General features: G+C 49.7%; 2 protein-coding genes across 4 annotated transcripts in view; one reads left to right on the top strand and one right to left on the bottom strand.

Moving 5' to 3' along the window:
• The first annotated feature begins 71 nt into the window (after window positions 1-71).
• The window catches only part of ACSF2 (acyl-CoA synthetase family member 2), a 32,357-nt gene continuing 6,989 nt past the window's right edge, over window positions 72-25,439 (top strand). For both annotated transcript variants that reach the window (XR_010467050.1, XM_065034868.1), the window contains exons 1-10: window positions 72-229; window positions 4,685-4,880; window positions 5,853-5,981; window positions 6,973-7,026; window positions 7,770-7,888; window positions 8,097-8,259; window positions 8,629-8,724; window positions 9,567-9,715; window positions 10,328-10,419; window positions 11,469-11,545. Coding sequence is in view for 1 of the 2 variants with exons in the window: in XM_065034868.1 (XP_064890940.1) it covers window positions 141-229; window positions 4,685-4,880; window positions 5,853-5,981; window positions 6,973-7,026; window positions 7,770-7,888; window positions 8,097-8,259; window positions 8,629-8,724; window positions 9,567-9,715; window positions 10,328-10,419; window positions 11,469-11,545 (1,164 nt within the window). In the remaining variant the exon portion in view is untranslated. The remainder of the gene's footprint in view (window positions 230-4,684; window positions 4,881-5,852; window positions 5,982-6,972; window positions 7,027-7,769; window positions 7,889-8,096; window positions 8,260-8,628; window positions 8,725-9,566; window positions 9,716-10,327; window positions 10,420-11,468; window positions 11,546-25,439) is intronic.
• Window positions 12,782-20,587, bottom strand: CHAD (chondroadherin). Of its 2 annotated transcripts, none has more exons than XM_005503098.3 (4): window positions 19,687-20,587; window positions 16,186-16,349; window positions 15,876-16,021; window positions 12,782-13,802 (listed from the first exon to the last, which is right to left on the bottom strand). In XM_005503098.3, exons 1-3 carry the CDS (start codon window positions 20,464-20,466, stop codon window positions 15,880-15,882), a joined length of 1,086 nt encoding a protein of 361 aa, XP_005503155.1. In that variant the 5' UTR covers window positions 20,467-20,587; the 3' UTR covers window positions 12,782-13,802; window positions 15,876-15,879. The 2 variants fall into 2 exon arrangements, with proteins under 2 accessions (XP_005503155.1, XP_005503154.1); XM_005503097.3 differs by having other exon boundaries at window positions 12,782-13,799.

Here is a 25,439-nt window from a genome sequence, read left to right as displayed (position 1 = left end):
GGGCAGGGCGGGCGCTCTCTCCGCGTCCCCGTCACATTGGAGGAACCCGGGGCGGGCCGAACCCGGGGCGGGCCGAACCGCCCCCGCACCGCCCCGCGGACCGGCCCGGGCCCCCGGCTCCCGCCTCCGCCGCTGCAGGGATGGCCACGGCACGGCTGACAGCACTGTCCCGCCGCGGGCTGCCCCTCCTGCACCGGGCGGGCGGGCGGCGGGGAGACCCCCCGGGCAGGTAGGGCCCGAGAGGAGGGGACTGGGGGGGACGGGGCTGCGACAACAGAGGGGCGGGCTGGAGGGGAGGGAGAGGAGACAGCGGGGGTGGGCTATAGGGGATGGAAGGTTGTGGGGACTGAGTATGTGAGCTATAGGGGACAGAGGGCTGGTGGGGAGAGGGAATGAGTGCTATAGGGATAGAGGGCTGTGGGGACGAGAGGCTGTGGGTTCTCACCTGTGGGGATGGGGGACTCTAGGTGTTGAGCTGCTGTAGGGGATGGTGGGTTGTGGGTGAGAGGGGACAGAAGGCATGGGGGGATATAGGGCATAGGGGATCATAGCCAAGTGGGGATGGGGGGGCTGTAGGGACAGGGCTGGGGGCTCTAGGGGATGGAGGCCATGTGTGACAGGGGCAGGGGCTGCTGCAGAGCCATTGGGTGTCTGCATGAAAAGAGGGCAGGTTCAGCTGGAGGTTTCATTCTCAGTGTATGTTGCTGTCGCTTGGCTTCCCTAAAACCCTTCTAAAGTGGTTACATCCCCTGGGTCTGACCACCAGGTCTGGGAGGGGACCGGGGCCAAGGATGAGTCCTGTCTAGCATGCGGAGAGACGTAAACCTGTCCCTAGGGCTGAACTTTCTTTGTGCAGCAGCTCCATTCTGACTGCAGTAACTGGCATTGGGAAAGGCTCTGAAGGATTATCAGAGATTGAGAGCTTAATACTCACTGGAAGGCTTGACTCCAGGGAGCCACTCCCCGAGAACCGTGGGGAGCAGCACTTGTTCTTCCACACATGGGATCCGGGTGTTTCTTTTCAGCTGTCTTGAAATTAGGAATGAGATGGCTGAAGTGAAGATTTCAGTCTGGGAATCTGTTTTTAGGAAATGTGTTCAGAAGGGAAACAGGACAGAGAGTCCACTGCAGTCTGGGCTCCAGCCCAGAAGTGAAACTGAGGGGCAGGAACACAAAGCACTTGGAGAAAAAAAAGCTGTGTATTTATAGGCATAAACCGTTCCCAGTAATCTTATTTAAAAGTTTATTAAATTCTGCTCCTCACATTAAGCAGTATTTATTCATTTGGCAGGAAGAGTGCAGAGTGGACACTGTAACCAAGAGTCTGCTGTAGTAGAAGTCTGAAAGCTCTGGGGACTTGTTGCTTCCTCAAACCAAAACAAAGAAAATAAGTAATCAGAACCTACTTAATGCTTTAGTCAACAGGATTGTTTTAAAGACTGAAGAAGAGGTAAGGACAGAGCAGAGCAGGGTTAGCTTCCACCACCCTTTTATTGCAATTATGTCATGTAAAAGACCCAAAAGCTCATGCTTTGGGGGCAGAAGCTCCTGGTAGACATCCATGAACAAAGGAACTGGCTGTGGAGTCTGGGAACCTCTCCAAATGTGTGTCCTGTGGTCAGGAGAGGTCCCAAGCCCTGGGAGGGCAAAGCCCTTCACACACATGCAGAGGGGACAGCCCTGCAGGTTGGGTTGATGTCCCTCACCGCTGGAGCGTATTTGCGTGCAGGGGACGGGAGGTTATGCCAATGGCTCTGCCATTCATTCGTCCCTTCTGATAATTGCTATAGAGATTGTTGAAGGAGCTAAATGTGAAAAACAAAGCTGGTTATCTTGTATCAACAACTACAAAATGTTAGTTGGGGCTATTCAGAGGTAAATACAAGTTGCTCCTAGGATTGGTTGAGAGTGTGTGCTTCAGTCTGATGGTTTCTGCTGGCTGCCATCGGGCAGGAGAGCTTTTGGTTCTGCCTGCATTCAACTGCTTGCCTGCCTTTTGCATGAGGTGGGAGGCGTTTGCTTCAGATGTTTCTCCATTCAGTTGCGCTGCTGAGCTCTGGGGTCACGGAGTCTTGCAGAAGGGCTGGGCTGGCTGGTTTACAGCACCACAGGCGCCTTGTTGCTGGAATGCGTTGCCCACAGAAGGCATGTGCTCTCTAGGAGTTGTGTGTTCACAGTCCATGCTGAGACCCAATAGTGAGCGGGGTTTTATTTACTCTCCTCTGGCTGAGTCAGGGAAATCAGAGCTGCTGCAATATCAGATCGTTGGTCTTATCTCCAGCAGTGCCAGAGGCTTCACAGGGAGAGGTGGAAGGCGAATTACTTGTTTTCTGTAACAAAGTTGAACAAAAATAATATTTGTAAACCCTTTGGACCCTTTCTTTGTAGCAGTCTCTCGATACATTCTTTCAGATCAGATGTGTATACTTGCTCTTGGCTATAGACTGACCCCACATTCTTTCCAGCATGCTGCTTCTGCTAATGGATGTGTCATTTATCTCTGTTATTCCTTCCATTCTCGCCCCGCAGTGCTTCCAGCAGCCTGCTGGGTTTTATCCCACAGCCTTCCCTCTTGCCATGGACAGGAGATAAGTGGTGCAGAAACGCTGAAGCACACGGGACCATCAGACCAGGGTTCAGGGAGCTCACATGGATGACAGCTGTGAATTTTGCTTTCCTTAATGTATTTGAGGAAACCATGAGAGCAGACACTTTGAGAGGAGTTAGTGACTCTGGGTTATGAACACAAGATGCTTTCATTGAGCAGTGTGCATGCTTGGGACCTTTGAGAGCAAGCTGGGCATGCTTTCACACAGTGAGGGAAAACCAGTACTTTCACAGTGTTTTGGAGGGCAGTGCTTTAAAAAGACATTTTACTGCTCTTTGGTGCTCTCTCATCCCCATGCTTGGGGGAAGGGAAGAAGCCATAGCTGTGAAGGCAGGAGGCGGAACTGTCATTTTGCTCAGCTTTGCAACTTCTTGCATTTAGTGTGAAAATTCCAGTGAAATCCTTTGACTCTTCAGGCCCTGAAAAAAGAAAATGGGAGAGTAAGACCAGAAATTCTGGTCTGCCTAGGGCTTTGCCAAGACATGACAGTAGAAAATACCACCCTCTTAGCAACGCGGGGTTGTGCAAGTACTTCCTGAAGAGAGCGGGACACTGTGTCAGTTGGACGTTTTGGATTGTGGTTGAATTTTGTCACAATCTGAGTATTTTGATAATTTTTCCTCCCTTCTCCAGTCTTCTTCTGTGGTGGGGTTTTGCTTTTTGTCTTTCAATCACATGGCAAAATAATGTGTCAGACCCACTTTTTAACCAATTACTTCTCTGGGTGCTGTCCCCAGAGGAACTGTGCGCTACATGAAATGCTTCTGTTCACTTGCTCCCACCCAGTGCTGAGCCTGCTGGGCTCCCAGTGACCCCGACATGGTGCTTGGGGAAAGTTCTCTTGTGCAACCAGGTCAGCTGCTGCTCTCTGGCAGTTCCAGCCCTTCCCGGGCTGCGGGAGCAAGTGGGGACGTGCCTGTGCCTCAGCCAGCAGAGAAACGTGGAGCATTTAGGGACAGGATCTGCGGAAAACGGAGGCGACTTGGCTGTAGAGAGATGCGAGCGCTATTGTCTCCATTTAATGCTTTTTGCAAATGGTCTGTGGTTTCCTTGCCTGCCCATGTGAGTGGCTGGAGCTGCTTGTCTGAGACCGCTTATCCGGTCACAGTTTCAAACAGTGAGTGGCTGTAACGGTGGCTGCAGTGGCTTTTGCTGCTTTCCCAGGGTGTTTGTCCTTCCCTTTGGTTAGAGCTTTTGCAGCCTTTCCTTTATATCACCTATTTTTATAAAGTCTTTTTGTTTTCTGCAGAGCTTTCTTTCATCTCCCACTTTATCCATATGCCTTGCCCAGGAGCTTGCAAACACTAAAAGAAAGTTCTGTTTAGCATTGTCCTCCCTGCTGAGGCAGCCCTTGCAGCTTTGATGTGAGCTGCTCAACAGCTCTTCTAGGAGGGACGGCAGAACAGGGGCCGTGGGAGTTGCACAACCCTCCACGTGCTGAAAAGCTATGGGGAAAGAGGGTCAGGCCATTCACTCAGCTTTCAGAGCAAAACTCCTTCTGGAATATAAACTTTGTGCTTATCTCGAGGCTGAACTCCACCCTGTAGAGAAAGTAGCTTCATGCTAGGTTTTCTTTCTCATGGGCAGAAAAACAATTTTTTTACAGTAAATAGCAGCAAGTCTTTGCAGAATATTGATTCCGCAATGAATGTGGAAAGTGGGAGTTGAGGTGGATCTGTTTTTCCTCTCTAGGGCAGGGAAACCCCCTGTTATACAGTGAATCTTGGGGCATCGCCTCTGAACTGCACCCCACAAGTGTCACCTCACCCTGTCCTCCCTGGTCACCTCCTGAGGAGGGATGGAGGAGCTGGGACACGAGGATGCAGGGAAGGAGTGAGGAGGGACAGGGAAAGCGGGGCTGCCCGAGGTGGGGTCTGGCTGCTGGGGTAGAGAGAGGCTCAGAGCAGGAGGAGCTGGAGAGAGAAACCGAGGCAAGAGCTGTGGCATTGGGATGGTCGGGAGCTGCGGTTTGAGGTGAGGTCACTGCTCTTCTGCTGCTGACCAGAACTCAGTGAAAACCTTGATAATTCTAAAATGCTTTTTCCTACTGCTCTACCCACATCATCTGTTTTGCAGGGCCCTGCACACAAGGACACCGTCTGCCTCCCACAGGTTGACCAGCAGCTATGTCCAGGGGACCTCAGACATCCCCCTTCTCACCAAAACCGTGAGCCAGTGCCTCGATAAGACTGTCGAGCGGTTTCCTGACCGTGAAGCCTTGGTCTTCCACCAAGATGGCGTTCGGAAGACGTTCGCTCAGTTTAAAGAGGAGGTGAGTGCCTGGTTTGCTCCTCAGAGAGCCCAGCAGGAGGATAATTGCAGCAGCAGGCACGATGGAGAAATGAAAATGGTTTCATGCCTAGCTCAGGAGTGAGTTGTGTCAGTGCGGATCTTCACCCTGTCCCTGAGCAGTGATTGATGACAGCTCCCCAGCAAACACCTGATGGGCGTGTGCTGCCTTTGTCCTCGAGATCAAAGGGAGGAAGCAACATGCATAAAGTGTGTGCTAGGTATCCCAGGGTGAACTTTCATACCTTAAAATTGTCACTCTTATCTGATGAGTTATAGGCTGACTCAGGTTGTTTTTCTCCATGGGAGCAGGCGCCAGCTCCTGCGTCAGTCACTCTGTCAGAGGTCCTGAGCGCATGGAGGTTCCTAGTCCAAGCACAAAGGCAAAGGAGCAAAGTCGAGAGCTTGGCCTCAATATCATATGCAAAAATGTGTGCGGGTGCATCTGTGCCTGTGTATGTATGTGTGCATATTACATAAAAATATATGTCTATATGTGTTCTGAATGGAGGCAAATATTTCTATTTGACAGTTTCTATTAAATATGTGATATGATCTTGGATAGGAAGAATTGTTTGGGGTTTGTTTTTTAGATTTGCTAGAGTTTGGGTTACACCCATTCAGATAAGTAAGATTAGATGTGCTTACCCTAATTTTGAAGAGTAGGCTGTAATTCAGAGAACAGCTTTTCCTCAGTACCGTATCTCCTACAAGGCAGAGTTCATAAATTCATTTGTGAACATAATGAAACTATACAAAGTTCATGAATATCTCAGAACGTTTATACATGTGTCTGCACACCTGGAACATGCTCACATGCTGTGCAGCAGGGGCACATTCTGTTCAATTTCAGTTGCAAAGATGATGTTTTTTCCCCAGAAAGTGGTTCCTGGAGACAAATATCCCCCACTGCATCCACTGTGTGATCCTCAGGCTCTTGTGTTGTGTTTTCCAGGTGGACCAGGCAGCAGCTGGGCTGCTGGCCCTTGGCCTGAAGAAGGGAGACCGGCTGGGGATATGGAGTCCCAATAGATACGAGTGGGTTCTCATGCAGTTTGCAACTGCCCAGGCAGGAATCATCCTGGTGAGGAGTTTGCTGCGTCTGAGTTTTTAGCAGCCAGTTGGGAAAAGATGTGGAGGCAAAGAAGCAATAGGCGACTCTGGGGAGTAAAGTTCGTTGTCCCTTTTTTCCATGCTTTTCTGCAGTAGGTTATAACTGAATCCAGTGTTTAAACAATATCTGCACAGCCCTCTGCATTCTCCACTGTGTAGGAAAGCAGACTGCAGAGCAAGGAGCAGCAAGAAACGGGTTGCTGTGAGCTATTGCAGTAGCTGATGATAGGTGGAGACACACTTTTGCCTATAGGACCTTTTTTCTGTAATATGCTGCTGTCCTAACGTTACCAGTTCTTTAAATCCCTCCTCAACAGGACCTGTATTCCTTCACGGTGCAAATACTCACTTAAAAAAAAGTAGCCCAAGTTGCATATCCCCCCAAGCCAATTTTCATTTGGTAGTATGACTTGGCACATTGACCAAAATGCGTTTTATTTAGACAGTGCACTGTGGTGAGAACTGCACCGCACCTTCTGGTGCATTTTCTTCATCGCGGTTCATCTCGGTGTCTCCTAAGACACAGTGAGAGTGTGGATGAGCTCAGTACGAACCTCATGTGAACTCCAGTGGCCAGTACTGCTGCTGTGGAGAGCTGGCCAGTAGAAAGCTGGTATTTTTGTGGTTGTCTGTTAAGAAACCTGACTTGCTCTTGAGCTCCAAGTCTTCAGTTCATTGGACTGAACGTCTGCTTGTGAGACAGGAGGTCTGGTTTTGGTGACTACCTCACATGGATCTCTTTTCTGATTGTTTTCTGTTGTGCAAACACAGAATTCAGCTAATTTTTCTGGTGAATGTGAAATCCCCATAGTGGGGACCTCTTATTTTCATGTGTTGGAGAGGAGGGGAGGCTTTGAGTGCACCCTGTTCCTGGGAGAACTTTTCTATTGGAACGTGTGTTAGGGAGAGGCTTTTCAAGGCAAGGATAACTCTGATCACCCTTCTTGTTTCTCCCTCTTCAGGCATCTGTGAATCCAGCCTACCAGGCCCTTGAGCTGGAATTTGTCATCAGGAAGGTCTGTATGGCACTTACTGGTAATGCTAATTGATTCGTTATGAGAATGCACACAAGCAGCTGTCTGTTCATGGGGACATGTGACAGTGGGGACACGGGATGCATGAGCTGCTGCTTCAGTGCTTGGGTGTATCAGGGAGAGCTGGGCTGGTGGTGGCCGTTTGCAAAGCTGGTTCAACCAGATAGTCCTTTGGAAGAACTAATAGTAAGAAGTTACAAAGACCAAGAACATCCCAGCACAGTCTCCATCCCCTGGGTTCTGAGCAGATTGTTCCAGAAAGTAGAGCAAATGTTTGTCTTCCCTTCTGACAAACCCCAGAGGGTACTTAGGAATAATTTATTGGCATAGTCTTGGTCTCCTTATTTCATAGACCTTGGGAAAACAGTGAAAACTGCAGAGTAAATAATTCATGTAAATAGCTTATTTGACAAGAATGTGTTTTTTTGGAAGATGAAAGTAGTTTGTAAATCTGGGTCAAATTCAGCAAAACTGCTGAAAAAGAAATAGAAATTCTTGGAGTGCTTTGTTTTGGGATTATGTAAATGTAAAGGCTGAATGAAAAAAAAGTCTTAATTTTCAAAATAGCTCATGCTTTAAAAAGAGGTAGAAAAATCCCTGTGTGGTGTTTGTGGCTGTGTGGGGTCACAGTGCTGTGTGTGTTCCTGTGACAGCGGTGACCACTCTTTATCATGTCCTGAACATCAACCCAATGTGGCTTCTCATGAGTTTGTCTCCCTTCACAGGTTGGCTGTAAGGCACTGGTGTTCCCCACTCAATTTAAAACACAGAAATACTATGATCTTCTCAAGCAGTCATGTCCTGAGCTAGAAAAATCCAGTCCGGGGGGAATAAAGAGCAAAAGGTGAATTAAGAACACTTGGTACCTCTGCACTGAACTCACAGCTGTGTCCTGCCTTGTGTCCTTCTCTCTGCACAGCACAGGCTCCAGCAGAAGGACCTGCACAGGGGCTCATCTGAATGGTTTGGGTTGTCCTGGAGGTTTGCCCTGACCTACGCAGGCAGTTTTCTCCCTGGTCTGTTATCATTGATGGTATTTTTCTTTCTACCAGGCTTCCTGACCTATCCATTGTCATCACGCTGGACTCCAAGCTGCCTGGCACCTTCCACATGGACGAGGTGATGCAGGCCGGGGACAGCAGCCACATGAAGCAGTTGCGAGCCACGCAGCAGAGCCTCTCCTGTAACGAGCCCATCAACATCCAGTTTACTTCAGTAGGTGCTTCTGCCCGCTCCATGCCTTGTGGTTGCGTTCATCGCTGGGCTCATGGGGAGCTGAACATCTCATTTCCTTTGTCTTCTGCCCTCTGAGACTAAGCCATGCTTCTGCCTTCTTCTGTAGGAGGGAGGAAATGTTCTGGCCTCTCCCCTTGCTTCTGCAGTTCTTGCTACTCAACCTTTTCTCAAGGGCTGATGGAGATGGGAGGGTTCCATGTGAATTCTGTTCAACTGAACTTGGACCATTTTTTTGTGTCTCAGTGGAGAATGAAGTGCAAGATCAACCCAGGGAAACCTCTCTGGAGAGCACAGGGAGCTCACCCTTGGAAAAGGTGTCATCATTCCATAATGCCTTGTATCTTGCAGGGGACAACGGGGAGCCCCAAAGGAGCCACCCTGTCGCACAGCAACATTGTGAATAACGCCAACCTGATTGGGATGAGGCTGGGCTTCACCGAGCAGGTGGGACGGGGGAACACAGTCTGCGGGCGTCTTCACTGCCACAGAGAGACCATTGATGTTTCATTTTAGCTTCGTGTGAAGTTTGGTTGTGTTTTTTTGTTTGTGTTATTTTTTTGGTTGGTTGGTTTGGTTTTTTTTTGGGGGGAAGCTGCATTTTTATGGAGGAAAATTGTGAAATCAGCTTTTCACTTTGGACAGCAATTTCAAATAATTACAAGGCTCTGGATGTTGGCTTTGAATTCTGCTGATTGAGGTTTAAATTTTACGTGATTTTGTTTCATGTCATGTATACAGTCTTTCTACTCTTATCAGAATCTGACCTTTCTATTTGTACATCCTTTAAAAAGCTGTAAAAGGCATATATTTTCATTTGGGGTTCTGAAGTAATTATTTCTAACACAATGGCTTTGATCCAGGAAAAAGATGGGCTGCTTCAATCAGCCTTCAGAGCCCTTGGTGTTTTAAAAAGCCAAATGAAATTAACAGCACGTGCCAAGTCCTGCATATTTCATGCCTGTCACAACACCTCCACTCTTCTCTTCTGCCATATAAAAGACAATATGTAAGCATTACCAGACCAATAAGTTTAGCAAAGACATTGTGAAATTACAGGATGAAATTTTGACAACCAAAACTTCCCATGCTGACTTTTATTAAAGGCAGGAAGCATCAGCATCGTGTTTCCACCCAATGAGAACACAGAGAAGTGCAGATTTCCAGCAAATTTTCAGTGAATCGGGGGAAAGCTCCTCTGTTGGGATCTTTGCCCTTCAGCAGTGAGACGGGCTGGTCAGGGGCTTGAAGATCCCCCCTCCTCACTCTTGTCTTTGGCTTTGCCGCAGGACTATCGCGTTGTGATCCCCGCACCGCTCTACCACTGCCTGGCCTTGGTGGGCGGCTGCATAGTGATGGCTCTGCACGGCTCCTCCTGCATCTTCTCGTCGCCCACTTTTGAGGGGAAGGCTGCTCTGGAGTCCGTGTCTCAAGAGAAGTGAGAGTTTGTCTTTCTACAGAGGAGGTCTTTTCCTCCAAGTGATGCTTTTGTCCCTTGTCTCTCCTGCCAGGCCGTTGCTCATGCTCTTCCCACCACAGCAGAGGCAGGTTTGCTGGTGCACACATTTGCACAGGAGCCTAAATCCTGCCTTTTCAGCTGTGCTTGGGAGTTTGTTGCACTTCTCTTTACCCAAAAATAAGGGATTCTTCAGATCACTGCAGGGCTTCGGCTGGAAAACGTTGTGCTGCCTCTGTTTGCTGCTGCTGGTGTGTTTTTACACCTACCCACCTGCCCTCCAAGTCCAGCTTTGCTGCTGTGAAAGTTGCATTTCCAGCTTGTTCTTAATGTGTAGCTTGTAAAATAAACAAGCTGTTGTCTGTGTATAATACACACAGATATGGATATTTATGTATCTTTTTGTACCTACGTATGTATATGTGCATGGAGGAAGAGCACAGCTGTAGTGCCTGCACCTGTGCTGCTGCTCGGCTGGGCTGGGCTGGGGTGCTCAGCTGGGCTGGGGTGCTGGGCTGGGCTGGGGTGCAGAGCTGGGCCTACTCCTGGTTCCAGCTCTGCAGCTTTGCCTTTTCTCTCTTTCTCCTCCCAAAGATGCTCCTTTATACACGGCACACCAACCATGTTCATAGACATGATCTCCCAGCCGAACTTCGAGTCCTACGACCTGTCGTCTCTCCGGGGAGGTAAGTCTGACAGCTCAAATGGAAAAACCCCAAGAAACTGGATATTACTTGTTCCCTGCTGCGAGGCTGGATTAAGCTTTGTGAGCAAATCGCTCTTCCTGGAGGGAAGAGCTTTGTTGCACGAGTTTTGCGTTTCACTGTTAATCTGATGCTGTATTTCCTTTCCTTGGGCTTTCCTTACAGAAATATGCACTTTTAAGATTTCTTCCATCTTTAGGCAGATAGAACAGAAATATCCTTCCCCAATCAGCGGCAGCAGGGAGCTGAGCGCCTGATTTTGCTCAGCTCTCAGTACCCACCACTGTGTGGCAGCAGATGCTTTGTGTGCTTTAGGCTGGCGCAGTCCCTACAGCAGAGCTGTGCTGGGACTTCTCTGACCTGGAGTTTCCTGCCTGGTTTTGAAGTCATTCATCCAAGTACTGGAAAGGGTGTGAAAACGTGTGCTGGAGCTTCCCCTCTTGTCGCAAAAATAGCTGAGCCAAAATGGGGAGGCCACCAGAAGATTGTGCTGGAGCATAAAGAAATGGTTAAACAGATTACCTAATTGTCTCTATATCAAAAATAATCCCGTTTCATCTTGTTCCCCAGCAAAATATATCTCCCCACTCTTTTGCTCTTTTATCCTAGGATGGAACAGGTGAAAATGTGATATGTCTTCTTCCAAAAGGGCTGGTCTGTGAAAGGCAGGAGGAAAGGATTTTTGGTTCTATGGGAGTGTTTGTTCTGCTAAAAATCTGCCTTTTCCTGCTCTCAATCTTTCCTTTTCAGGAACTGCAGCTTGGACTGGATTTCTGCTATAGAGTTTATTTTCCCAATGAGTGAACTCTGGCAATCCTTGACTCATTCAGGCAGACTGGCCTTGCTGCAGCCTTTGCTTCTAGAATAACCAGGACGTGTACTCATAAAAATATAAAGCATTTTGACAGGAACCGGTGTATCCCAAAGGTCTTGCCAGTATTTAAATTTAGGAGTACAGAACCTTCTGAGGGATCACTCCCAGGAGTAAATAGATATTTTCCAAGATATTCATATTTTCCTTTTTCTTTCAGGTGTCATCGCAGGTTCTCCTGTTCCCCCCGAGGTCATAAGGACGGTTATCAGCAAGATGCACATGCAGGAGGCCGTGGTGAGTGGTAGCTGCTGTGACTGGAGCTGCAAGTGCTGTTTGTCACAGTGAGACCCCGACTTTGGGCATCTCTGCAGCACAGCGGTACCCGGTGGTGCCAGAGCTGCTGGCCCAGGTGTGATGGGACCATGGGGCTGAGCTGAGTCCTGGAAGGAAGCAGGGGAATCCTGCCTGGTTGCTGGTGGGGTGTCTGGGGAGGAAGCTTTACAAGAAGATATTCGATTTGGTGTCATAAACTGAGTTTCTGCTGGTGCATTCCAAGGCTTATAAACCCTTTTGTTGTACATGCTGCAAGGATGACAGATTCTGGAAGAGGTATTGCTGGTTTGTATCAGCGTGGGTGGCTGCATGTGTTCATTTTGCTGTACAGCTGTCAGTTCTTTCCCTGTCCTGCTCTGCAGGCAGATCGAAAACCCTGTTGCACGCGATGTGTTTGAGTCCGAACGTGGGATTGGCACCATCCACATGCGCAGCACCAGGCACTGAATCCCTGGAAGGGCAGCACGTGTCGGAGCGCGCGTGCTGCTGCTCCAGCACATGTCCCTGCACCCCCCAGCATCTCCTGCACGTGGATGGGGACAGGCCATGAGCGAGCTGGTCACTGGCTGTCTGGGTGACATGTTTCACAGGCAGGACTGGCCATCTGCATGCGTGTGCCTGTGAGTGAATGGCTGAGCCAAAAAAGAGCCTTCTTTTTTGGTTTTATTTTGAAGGAAATAACTTTGCTTGCAAAGGCTGAGGAAGCACACTGTTGTGATGGATGAACATGTGGGCTGGGAGTCAGATTAGGCACATTATTCTTGTCAGACCTGGACTGCACCAGCACCAGGGTTTTACAGGGGTGACTGTGCTCTGCTGCAGAGCGGGGGAGTCCAGGACATCTGTCCTGGGGCCGTCTCAGAGGGAGCCAGGGATTTTTCCTGGATGTGATGCTCTTAATGCTGAAAACACCAGGGGCAGCTCTGGTGCTGTTGCCTGGACTCTGTCAGGTGACAACTATCTAGTTTTATAGTAGTCTTGAGTTGGGCATCACAAAATATTTTCAGACGTTACTGCAAGTGCTCAGGACTCGTTAGGCATCACATGTTCCTGCTTTGTAGAAAGAGAAATAATAAACCCCTCCCAAACAGTTGCTCTGCCCATAGGATAAAGAGGATTAAGTCTATATTTGTACCACTGGTCTCGTGTTACCTCTGATCCCCCAGCCCTCTGACAGACACAGGGAGACTTGTTGAATTCATCTTTGCAGCAAGAGCTTTATACAGAAGACGTACATAAGAAAATATACAATTTGATTTCTATATAGGAGACAGAGGAGCTTTCATCCTCTTAAAGGTCATTTACACTCAGTTACAGAGGAATAAATATACATATATTTATAGAACTCTTTAGGATTAAAAAAAACCAAAACAAAACAAAAAAAAAAACCAAACCAAAACAGAAACGCAGTTAAGTTGCAACTGTGGTATCATAATAGCCTGACAATAAACCACAGTCATCCTGGTGTCCTGCCAGACCCTCTGGAGCATGGGCAGAAAGAAGAGGGGTGCCCATGCCGGGCTGCACGGTCGCACCTTCTCCTCTTGGTAGACCCCACAGAGTGGGAAGGAATCCAGTCTCCAGATGGCTCCAGTTTGGGGGTTTCCATGTACTGCCTCACTTGAAGGGTATATTACTTTTTGGCCAACATAGAGAGATGGCTGCCTTTTAGCGTGAAAGGGCAGCTCGGTCTTGGGGCCACCGGTTCTTGGTCATTGCTTCACCTGTTCCCCCTCAGCCCTGGCCTGCAGGGATCCCCTCGTGGGAAGGCAGAGGAGTCTCTTTGCGTGGGTTGAGACCAATTTTCCCGATCAAGCAGCTGGGGGAGGGATGCTCTGACCTTCCCACTTGCTTCCACTCCACTGGAAGGGGAGAGACAGTGACCAACTGGTTGATCAGGGACGTGGGTTGTGTTGTCTCTGGGGAAGATGACTGTGTTTTACCGGCAGGATCTAGGTTAGCTTGTCTTAGTATGGTCATGCATAGTTTAGTTTTAAAAAGTTGCCTGTTTTAAAATATATAGATGTCGGAAAAGATTGGAAAGGTGGATTCCATCCTGCGATCAGCAGAGAAGCAGAGATTTGGAGGAGGCTGGAGGTGTTGGGGTATATGAGAAATGTTTCCTGACAGGTAGAGAAGCTTAAGGGAGGACTCGGAAGTCAGTAGTTTTCTGATGGCTGATGTGACCGGTCACCAGGACAGGCCATACCGGGGCCTGCTAGGGGAAAAAAGAGAGAGAGAAGTCCACATGTTTAAGGGGATTTTTCAAGCAGATCAGTAATCTTCTAGCATTTGCCTGTTTGTTTTTACGCTCAGTGAGTGAATGAAGCCCACGTTGAAAGGGAAGAGTTAGGAGTTATTACAAGATCCCACACTAGAGGAGATGGGTTGGTCCTGTCCTGGACCTCTCTGCCAACTCTGTGTGACTCTTGAGTATCTTACCCAAAGTGGTGATGGTCAGGAAGCACTTCCTTCATAAGAGAAGAAACCCAAGAGCAACATTTTCAAGAGTAGGGAATTGCTTTAGAAACTGCCAAGCAGACTTTCATCTGAAATGCGGTCATCCCTGAAACACAGACCCTCGCAGCTGACACCTGTTAAAGCTGCCTGGCTCTCAAGGGGTGCACATTGAAGTCAGAAGTACTTCATATTCCCTAGAATCATGGTCACCACACTGAAGTGGGTTTATGTGCTGCATTTTGGCACTCACACCTGCAGGTACTGGGCTTTGTCTTCTGCAAGACTGGAATAAATAGCTTTCTGTTTCATTAATACTTGTAAACCTGTTTGAGAGAGCTGGATGGAAGGTGCTATAGAGAAACCAGGTATTTAGTGTCTTGCTTTTCTTACTCTCACCACGGAGAAGTGAACTGGAATTGAGTTCAGGCAGGGAGAGAAGAAGGCTAAAAAGGGCCAGACCTGTAAATAAAATAGATTAAAGTATTGTGGTTTAGAAAACTGAAGTTTTTCCATCCTTAGAGCGGAACTTTACCCGCCCTACATGGAACGACTGGTATTTCCATCTCCAATCCATGAAACCTCTGGCACTGCAAGAGAAATAACTTTAGGAAGACACAGAACGGCTGGCATCATCCCTGACATTTTGGTCATAAATTTACTTTCTCCATCCTGTTATGCACATCCTTCGGGAACTGGGGACCAAACAACCACAACTGGGCTTCTGCCTTGTCCTTTCTGCTATGACAAGGCACTGGGGCAACCCTTGTTCATACAGTTGTTTACTTAAAAAATGGAGCAAAGGTCCCTTTCCCAGGAGCTTAGAAACTTGCAGACTCATCCAAAGTCCTTTGGAATCCAGACAAGCTCCAGAGCTATTCCTGGGGTGGGGAAAAGCAAAATGCTTGGTACGGTGTGGTGATAATTGTGGCTTTCTTGCTCTGCCGTGTGCTGAATTTAATACTCTTGGTAGTTTCCTGTTGTGGAAGGTGTTTGTGTGGCAGGTTTTCACAGTTGGTGTTTGGGTTGGTAGATGTCAGGAAGCTCATTGCTCAAAGGAAAATCAGCCCCGTCTCTGAATCACCTTCTGGCCCAGAACACTTTATTCAAAGAATATTTGCTGTCTCAAACCCCCCTCTTCTGCAACACTCATTTGAAGGCATCAGCCCTTGTTTTTAAATACCCAAGTGTCTTGGATGGGAATTGTAGTTGCTGAAAGACAGGTGCTGGACTGAGAACTGCTCCTTATGAAATACATCGATTTTCATATGGGCTGGGCAACTTGGGGCCAGATTTCCCAGCAATGTTGTGTCCTGGATTTTAAATCAGACCCAGAGAGGACCTTCACTAGGGCAAAAGGCTGAGCATCTCCAGTTGGTTAGAAAAGTGAAGTGTGTGTGTGTGGTCCAAGCTCAGGGTAAGAGTGGGCTAGATCCACCCTTGTTTCGACACTTAATCACACATTTCACCCTGACTTGCTGCCCCAGGCCTGTCTTTAGCCCTATGTGTGTTTTACAGGGTTGACCCTGATGCTCCAGGCATGTTCTCTGCTCTGGGAGCCCGTGGAGCCCAGAATTGCCAGGAGGTGGAGCAGCTCTGAGTGGAGGTGTCGGTGGGTAAATGGATGAGCTGTTCTGAGCCAAACCCTGGTGCCATTGAGGTCAGAGACAGAAGTCCTCATACCTTTGGTGGCAACAGGGTTTCATGGAACCATAGAATGTCCTCAGTTGGAAGGGACTCACAAGGCTTGAGTCCATCTCCTCTCCCTGCACAGGTCAACCCCAAAATCCATACCGTGTTTGCTGTAGACCTGACTAAAAGTGACACATCTTACGTGTTCAATGGCGGCTTCCCTTCCTGGACCTCTTGGTGGGGAGCTTGCAGGTGCGGAGCGCCGCGGTGTCCCTGATGGACTGTCCCCGGTACTGCGCCGGTGTGGAGCAGGTCTCGTCAGTGCGGGTGCGATTGCCCTTCAGCCACCTGGGACATGGGGAGGAAGACCAGGAGTTTACAAGAGGTACAAACCATTACAGACAATGCTCCAGCATCCTCCTCGTGCCTGGCACAGCTTGGGGGGACCCCCATTGGGGGACCCCAAGGAGACCCTATGGAAGGGGTGAAGGAAGGGGTGCGCGGTGCCGTACTTGCGCAGATGTGCCAGCTGGCAGTTGCAGTGCCAGGCGTTCCTGGAGAGCGTCAGCGTCTCCATTTTGTCGAAGGGGAAGTTGCGGGGCAGCTGGGTGAGTCGGTTGTTCTCCAGGTGAGCAGTCTTCAGTGCGGTCACGCCGGCAAATGCGTTATCTGAAAACTAGAGCACAAAGGTTTCTGGTGAGGAGCGCTGAGTTAGGGATGGGGACTTCAGACCTGTGTGCCTCTGTTCGAGACTTTTAGTGGTATAAGCACGGAAAGAGCATGAGAAAGTGTGCTGGATTGGGTCCTGGCGTTCTGGAAGCTCTGGACACCTAAGAGAGGCATCAAGCTGGTGGGCTCATGGGTGATGGAGTCTTCTGCCTGAAAAGACCTAAGTCCCAAACCCATGTGGGATTGTCTTTGCAGACACATCCCTAAATAAAGTGAAGTCTGGCACCCTTCTTTATTTTTGAGCCATGCTTCTCTGTTCTAAATGAAGATATTTTCTGTGTGTATTCCTTTCCAAGGCTGGAAATCCTCCCAGCGCCTGTTGCCTTGCCTGTCCTGGAACGGCTGAAGGAGGGAGTGTTTGTGGTGTCTGAAGGGGCTGTAGACTTTGGCAGTGCCCGGGGGCTCTGAGTGGAAAGTTACACTTGGCATCCAAGCAGTGCAGAAATAGAGGCAGGTTTCCAGCACCTCAACCTCCTCCGTGTTTTTTTTTCTCATTTCCAGTGGGTTGTTTGCAAGGAATGCTGCAAGATTTGTCTTTTCTCCATCAATGAGCAGGCTTTAAGGGAAAGCTTCCCTTAAGAAAGCTGCCAAAGAGAGGAGAGGCTGCAGACCCAGCTCTGCAGCCCCTTTTTCTCCTCCCTGTGGTCTCACCTCTGGCTTTTCTCAACCCATAGTTGCTCAAGTTGGAAAGTTACTTCTTGAAAGGAAACACAAACTTTGTTGTGGTGATGAATTGGAGAAGGGGACACTGACAAAGCACAAAGCTCCTCTTGGTTATGACAAGCCCTTTCTCCCTCATCTCAAAGCGGGGGAAAGCTTTCTTTCAAGTGTGGAGAGGAGACCCACTAAGTCTACCAGAACCCCCTCCAGCCAAAGACCTGTGCCCTATTTCTGGCCAGAAGCTTGCAGGCTCTCTTCAAGCTGTCAAAGCTGGAAAGACTGACAGACGAAATGCAGTATTTTAAGCTGGGAACTTTTGTCATCTTCCAAATTAAGCAGTGTTGGACAGGGTTAGAGCTTAGCTAAGAGATTCCCAGAGTACCGTAGCTGTTGGTCAGTCAGCTGTGCTGACCTCTGCGCTGCAGAAGTGACAGCGGAGCTGCTCGGAGCGATGCTGGCACGCCGTGCGGCGGGGCGGCAGCTCCGCTTTGGACAGTGCTGTACTGTCCCAGCTGCTCATTCCTCTCCCAGCGCCAGGAGAGGAGTTCACATGTGTCGTGCTGCCTGCCAGACCATGTGCTTGTAGAGCAATGGGTGATTTTTTTCCCCCTTATTTAGGTGGACGATTTCTGCTGTAATTTATTTTGCAATAAATATATAGATAGGGGCGTATGCAAAGCCCCCAGGATCTGCGTTACCTGGTTTCTGCTTGTTCTGCTCAACTGCAGTACAGGCTGGGACAGCTTTGTGAGGAAGGGTTTTGCACTTGATCAGCTCTAAAATCTTGCAGCCATCCAGGGAACAACAAAGGACAGTGTTTTTGTGAAGCGGAATGAGCTGTAGTAAAGATGCCAGCGGCATTTAAAGTATTTGGTAATGATTTCCCAGGTCATGAGGCCTCTGTGATTAGATGTCTCCTGGCAGTGCAAAGTTCACATGTGGGCCGTTTGGATATGAGACCTTTGAGGATTTGGAGAGGAAACTCTGAGCTGGGAGGAGAGGTTTGTCTTCCTGAAAAAGAATGCAAGCTCTACAGCTGCAGAGGCCCCCCTGTTAGTGCTGATGCTGTAAACTGGTGCCTTACTGGGCTGGTGTGGTGGAAAGGAGGCATCTGGCTACAGAAGAGTCTTTAAAGGTCTTGTCCACAGGTGGTCACTAAAAAGAAGGAAGTCTCTTTTTGCTGGGTGGAATTGTTAGCTGGTGCACCTCAGCATCATGAGTTAGTCTAATTTCTTTAATGTATAACTTGGGATTGTCTCTACAGTTGGTACAAAAGCTAAGCTGTAATTTTTGACTTGTGCATGATTAAAGTACCTTAAAACCGAGTCTACAGAAGTGCTGTGACAGCATGTCTAGGATCTTGCCTAGAGAGGTCAGTAGATTGTTTTGAATTGTTGAGTTTGTTTTATTCCCATCCTGGAGAGGTTAGTGCTGAGAGTGGGCAAGGGCTCAAATACTGACTGGGTCCTACTGAGCTCATTTAGATAGTGTCGTTCTCCACCTGGGCAAACTGTAACTTTTGGTTTTGAGCATTTTGGGATGCTATACCCCCTTCAAAACTGCTGTGATCTCTTCCTGGTAGTTTTCAGGTGATCATCTTATCCCTGTGGGGCACTTTGAGTTGCTTTGTTGCTCAGAAATTCCCTTTTCCATCACATCTCCCTGCACATGGTGGCTGTTGCTTTGCCGTGGAGTGCTAACCTACTGTACCTGGGTGCCCTTTGTCTTTGGGCTTCCTGGCAAAGCCTCATCCTGGGGGGAACTTTCTGCTCTACCTGCCTGGGACATCAGGCTGCAACAAGGTGTTGCTGCTCTTGCACCGTGCTCCCTTCTGTTCTCACCTGGTGTTGCAGAGGTCCTAGTGCGAATGATTCCCCGAGTGGGATGCTCCCGCCTACGGATCATGTTTTCTCCCAGAAGAAGGGGGTTGTTTTGCCATTCCAGTTACCTGAATGCCCCTCCTCTCCAGTGGGAACAGGGCTCCTTTGTGAGATGCTGCGAGAGTTCCTTTCGAGAGAGCGTCAATAAACAAACCTTTCTTTATAATGTGTAAAGTTGGGAGGCACGGGGGGAGGTGAAGGTGAAGGTCCGTGTGCCTACCTGTCTGCAGGGTGGGGGTAAGCAACTGGTATTCATAACCCCCCAAGGAGCATCCCCCTTGCAACCTGCACCAGGTACCCAGGCTGAGGGAGGGGGCAGAGCAAGGTGGCAGCACCCTCCAGTCCCTCGAGGATGAGGCAGATGTTCACCTCTCACCTCACGCCTTGTATCTGCGATAAGGGAAGGAAGGATGCCAATTATCCTGGAGCACCCCAAATGCCTTTCCTAATGACTGGTGTCACCTCCAGCTTGGAAGGGAATGTGCTGCTTTTCCAGGGAGTTTGATCAGCTCTAGATAATTTGGTTTTGCATAAAATAACAGAAGGGCGAGTGTTCTGTCTCATCCTGTGTTTGGACCATGTCAGGGGTGTTATCAGCTGGCCATTGCCTCACCGTCTGCAGAGCCTGCAGGTCCACATCTCCCCTCTGTGAGAGAGGGGCAGCAAACTGAGGGCTTTGGAAAGGAAAAGGAAAATAAGCCCTGTGTCTCTTATCTGGAGCAAATGCAAAAAGAAAGGACTCACCTTCTTCAGTTTCATGTTGTCCAGGTGGAGCGTCTGCAGGTACCGCCCGAAGGACTGGAAGGCGCTGTCGGGGATGACCTCGATTGGGTTATGAGAAAGCTTGAGTTCCTCCAGCACCCTCAGCTTACTCATCGCGTTCACGGGATAGTTGCTCAGCTGGTTCTTGTCCAGGTGGAGGACAGCGAGGTTTTCTACGTCCTCCAGGGCCCCGGGCAGGAGGTTGGTGAGGGAGTTGTCAGAGAGGAAGAGCCAACGCAGGTCTTTAGCCCCGTTGAAGGCTCCTGGTTTCAGCTCCCGGATTTTATTGCTGCCCAAGTGCAGGATGAAGAGGTTGACAAGAGGGGAGAGGAGCCCTTTTGGTAGGTCTGGGATCTTGTTCTTGTCCAGGTACAGGTAGGTGAGATCAGACAGGTCATCGAAAGCTCCTGCCTTTATAACACTGATCTGGTTGTCAGTGAGATAGAGGTAGACCAGGCTCTTGAGCCCCCGGAAGGCTCCAGTCGAGATCTCCTTGATCCGTGAGCTCTGGAGGTGCAGGGACACCAGCTTTTTCATGTCACGGAAGCCGTTGGTCGGCAAGACGGGGAAGTTGTTCTTCTGCAGGTTGAGAAGCCGCGTTTGCTCAGGCACCTTGGGGATCTTCTTCAACCCCGCGTTGTCACAGATGACATGCTGCAGGTCTCCGCCGTGACAGTGGCAGCTTGGGGGACATGCCTGCACGATGGAGGTGAGACACACCAGTAGGCTGAGGACACTTAAGAAGAAGCCTGACCGATTCATGGTCAGATCTGGAATTAGTGTGGTGGGAAGAGAAGCAGGAGGAGGAGGAGGAGGGAGATGGGTGGGAGAGAGAGAGAGAGTAACTGGGTTTGCAGCATGCTGAACACAGCCCTATTTATAATGTTATTAAAAAGCAAAATCCCTTCCCACAAACCGCAGGCAGCAGCCAGTTGGAAGCAACTGGATTTGGGAACTTAGTGTGAGCTTAACCCCTTGGCACCAGGCAGAGAGTGTCCGGTCCTGCCTGGCCCCACTGCTGAAGCAGAGGCAGTTTTTCCTCTCTGCAACAGGGAGGCAAATGGTCAGGATGACAAATGCAGAACCTGCTCTGTGGGGAACCTCTTTGGTCCCTGCTGAGCCCAGCAGGGCCCAGGTTCATCCCTGGGGGGAAAAACAACCTGTTTTGGTTGAACAGCATAGCAGGGAGCACTGCTGTGCTCCACATCACCTTGTGCTGAAGTTCTCAGCAGCCTCCTGGGCTGTGTTTAGCCTCAGCTGGTTTGGGGAGAAGTACCTTGTCCTGTTATCACAGAGGAAAGTTTTTGAGAGGTCTTGTCGTGCTGATTTCAAAGGAGTTTGCCTGAGCAGGGATGGGAGAAGATGGGAGTGCTATGGGGTCATGCCAATGGCCAACAGTGCTTGAGTTGCTCTTGCAATGCAAAAGTTGGGTTGAAGACTTCCAGATCTAGACTGCGCCTGGGAGTTGGCCAAGAAAGGGAGAGCAAAGATAGTCTTGATTTCTGCTGCATTTTTCCTATGAGTAGCAGAGTGTGACACGTCCAGAGCTGGTCATGATCAGGAGATCCAAGTGAGGGGGTTCTTCTCGGCACGTGGCACTGTGGAGCGGTGGCTGGTGTCTTCCAACAAGGGATGGGATAGTGGCAGAGCCCATGGGGAAGCGGTGGGATGTGGGTGGTGGGTATGAAATGCTGGACGGTGGTGACCTGCTGCGTGCCCAGTTTGGATGAGGTGGATGACAATGTCTGTGGCTCTTAAGATGAAGCTATGGACAGAGAAAAATGTGGGATGGTGAGACAGCAGAGCAAGGAAATAGCTGCTGGAGCTGGGATTAGGGTCCACCTTGGCTTCTGTCCTGGGGTGGCAGTTGCAGAAGTGAGTGACGAACATAGGGGATGTCCCTTGCTCTCCCAATAGAGAATGCAAAGCAGTTAAAAGCCCAATGCCTGCTTCTGTGAGTGTGAAGAGAGAGATCCAGGGGTTGTGGGGTGGGGTTTGGAAGTGGAACATTTTGAACTGATTTCCAGCCAGTTCCTGGCTGCAGCAAACAGCTGAGAGCCCAGCACATAACTGGGAGCTTGTTGAGCTTTCTGCTCCTGAGCCTGGCTGCAGAGCCCCAGCGGAGCTTTTGCAGAGGCGAGACGGGCTCAAGAAAGGGAGGAAATCCAAGGGCTGACTTAGGACACAGACTGGCTTATTCACTGAGATTTCTGTGTTTTTCCATTGTTGCGATGAGGAATTATCCAGCACCGAGCATGCTCTGGATGGTGTTATGCAAACTGCAGCTGTCCATCTGAGGGGTGTTTTCATTGCATGACTAATTTGAGGGAGAAAAGGGGCTTTTGGGGTGTGAATGTAGGTTCAGGGGCAGATGGGGTTTGCTGAACGATGATGTAATGTGGGACCTGGGTGCAAACCAGGCCATGTCAGGTTGCCAAGGGTTGGCAGCCCCGAGGTGCAACGCCCTACACCGAGCAGCTGGGACCGCACCTCAGCACCAAGGGCTGCTCCTGCCTCATCTCCACAGAGATGCTCCAACTGCAGGAGCTCCAGGCATCTTCTGGAGGGGACCTTCTGCAGGGCCTGCTACTGTAGTTACTGTAGGATTTAAAACTCTTTGTTCAAAACAATAGTACTTTTGCTCATGCCTGATTCAGTAGGTACCACAGTGGTCATGCATGTGCTCTGAGCTCTGGAGTAGCCCTTCAAGTGGCTTGGTCAGGACCTTTGAGAGAGCAAAAGAGGAGGTGGACAGAAGAACCCTCCATGTTTTCCTCCTTTGCCTCTCCAGGTTGATCGGGACTGAGAGTGTCCAAGTGTGTGCTGCTCATAAAGCTCAGACAGGGAACCAGGCGATCAGGAAAGAAAAAAGAAATCACCTCTAGAGCATCATCTATTCACTGTTTTGTTTTTTTTTTCTCTGAGCATGTCCAACAACTTTAATCTTACTTGTAATCATTTGATGAACAATTCCTGCAGTTCTATACCAGCTATACATTGCAAGAGCAACTGATGGGTGAGATTAAAAATCCAGCCTGTTTCTGCAGGACAGTGAAGCAGCTACCTGCTCCTTCCACAAGTGCAGCTGATGGCTGATACCTGGTTTTCCCATCACCTTGCAAAAAATACCAGCTACCAACTTACTGCTTCTGCAGAGATTTCAGATTGGAGCAAGATGCTGGTGAGGGACTTGCAAACCCCATCCAGAAATACATCCCACCCAGGTCTATTTCTGGAACAAGACCCTTTTCAGAGGTTACACTGCCTAAGCCTCAAACCATCTTCTCACCTTTCTTCACCTGAGGATATATTTCCCTTTCTTCCACTCTTTGCTGGCCAAGACTGCAGATTTTGGGGGACAGGGATGCCCTCCCCCCAGGGATGTGTGTGTGTTGTGGCTGGAGCGGGTGGGCTGTGGACATGGGTAAGACCTGTAGCTTCTTTGGGAAGATACCATGATGGAGCTGCCACGATGCTGGAGTAAGGAGGGACAGTGTCTTTGCCCTGAGGGCTCCCACCAGTGCCTGTGGCAGAGGTTTACCGGACACTGGGTCATTTTTGGTCCCATGGTGGGGTGGCAGCAGGATGGTGCTCCTGTCTCCTCCTCAGCTCCATTTCTCCAGGCACATATGTGGAATAAAAGGAAGTTCTTTCCCTTCATGTTTTTTGATTTCTGTGCCTCAGTGAGCACATTCCTGTGGCGGGAGCTGGTTGGCATCTACCATGGCTGGCATCTTGCCCCTGGGCTCCCGGCTGTTTGTGTTTTGAGGTGCTCGCTGACAGGGTCTGCTCTTCCCACACCGGGTTCTGTCCAAAAAACATCCAGCCATCCTCAAAAGCTCGCCTGGGTCCCGCTGGCGGGTGGCTGGCAGCCTGGGGGTGACAATGGCAGCAGTGTCGGTGTTCCCTCTGCCGCGGTGGGACACCACAGCGAGCTGGGTCCCCTCCAGCCCCCAATACCTCTCGGGTCCCCTGGGACTGGCGCTGCGAGGACATGGCAGAAGAGGCAGGATTATCCTGCTGTCCTGTCTTTCTTAATTGATAAACAGTTCTGCAAACATTCCCAGTGCCTGGTAATTTGCAGATGCTGGACTCCTCTCCTTCTTGGAGGCATTGTGGGTTAAGCAAATAAATACAGTTTTTGAAACAGTATAAATATAGATTTTGGGTGTTTCTTTGGTGCTGCAGGTCAGAGCTGTTTTGATACAACATTTGGGATGGTCTTTTCCATGTTTAATCTTTGTTTTTATTACTATTAACAATTCTGGCCTATCAAGACAGCTCCATGTTAAACTATTCCATTGCTCACTTCACCCTGATTCTGTAGCTTTTAAGGGGCTCCAGGTCTGCTTTTGCACATCAGTGCACACTAGCACCCGTGTAGCTGGCCTGGGGTTGCAGGCTTCTGATTTTTTGGCTGGAGGTGAAGGCTCAGTCAGCTTGGAGGGTGTCCTGGGGTGCACATGCTGTCCCCATTTACAGCCTTGCAGAGCTGAGCCCCTGCCTGTGCCCGGCACTGGGAGCAGGGTGGGAGGAAGGTGCAAGCTCGGTGGTGTCCCTGGGGGGTGTCCCAAGCGTGGGGCACGCCCCAGGTAGCATTTGGGAAACAGGGAGCCCAGAGGGTCTACAAGGTCTCCTCTCTTCCAAGCAGTACCTGAGTTTTCATGATGTGTGAGTGTCCAGTCGGTGACAGTGGCATCTGGGGCTCTGAGTTCAGACCCCAATTATTGTTTCTATTTTTTTTTCTGTGCTTGGAGTGTCCCCTTTGCTGCAGAGTGGAGCGGGAGGAGGTGTGGGGGTGCATCTCCATCCTTCTGCTGGTTTTCTTCCACTTTAGCATGACCTCCACCCAGTGCTGTGTTGCCAGCTTGGCTCTCCGTTGATGTCCACCCACCCTCCCCTGCTGTCCCATCCCAGCAGCTGTGCGTGATGCTCTTGGCCTCTCCTGTGAGGCTCCCCCAGCCCTGGCTGCCCCTCCCCAGCCCTGCTGTGTCCCCCCATGAGGCACCGAGCATCCCCCAGCTCCCTGCTCTGCCCAGGGCCGCTGTCCTCTCTGAAGAAGCTTGGGTATTTCTTCCTTTGCAGAACACCACCCATCCCTGCTTGACTTCTGACTTTCCCAAATGCTTCCCAGGCAGGAGTTGTCCCTGTTCCCAACACTGAAAATCAGCTCCACTTGGTGCCAACTTCCCTGTTTGGCCAAAGTGAGACCTCCCCATCCCACATCCCACTTCATTTCTGGGGAGGACCTGGCGAGCAGCTGTTTTCAGAAGCTGTGGGGATATGCTGTGAGAGTATTTAAAATGCAGCAAGATCCTGGACTTCCAGCCACATCTTCAGTGAGGGCTGAGCTCCCCAAAGCCATGGAGATGTCACCTGTGCCAAGTTTCCTTCTTCAGTATCTTTGAGCACTCAGGTACCCCCAAAACAGTGGTTTTCCACCCTTGCAAGACTCTTTGTTTCTAAATGTTTCTTCTTGCTTTTTTTCCTTTTCATTCCACTTTTTCTAAATGCTTTGGCACTCAGCAGCAGGGAGGATGGATTTAATTGCATAGCAAAGACCTTTTATCAAGCTGTGGATACACCAGCAAGCCACTGCATGTGCCTCTGCTGGTTGCCACTGGGCTGGCTGGCAAGACTGGGGAAATATTTGCAAGCCTCAAGACTTCTGCTCAGCTTGGAAGGAAGAGAAGCAGCTTTAACTCCAGACCATGAGGAGCAGTTTGTCCTGATGG

Source organism: Columba livia, chromosome 18 (genome assembly GCF_036013475.1).
Source record: "Columba livia isolate bColLiv1 breed racing homer chromosome 18, bColLiv1.pat.W.v2, whole genome shotgun sequence".
Lineage (NCBI taxonomy): Eukaryota > Metazoa > Chordata > Aves > Columbiformes > Columbidae > Columba > Columba livia.
This window is presented reverse-complemented; position numbering and strand designations above follow the sequence as displayed.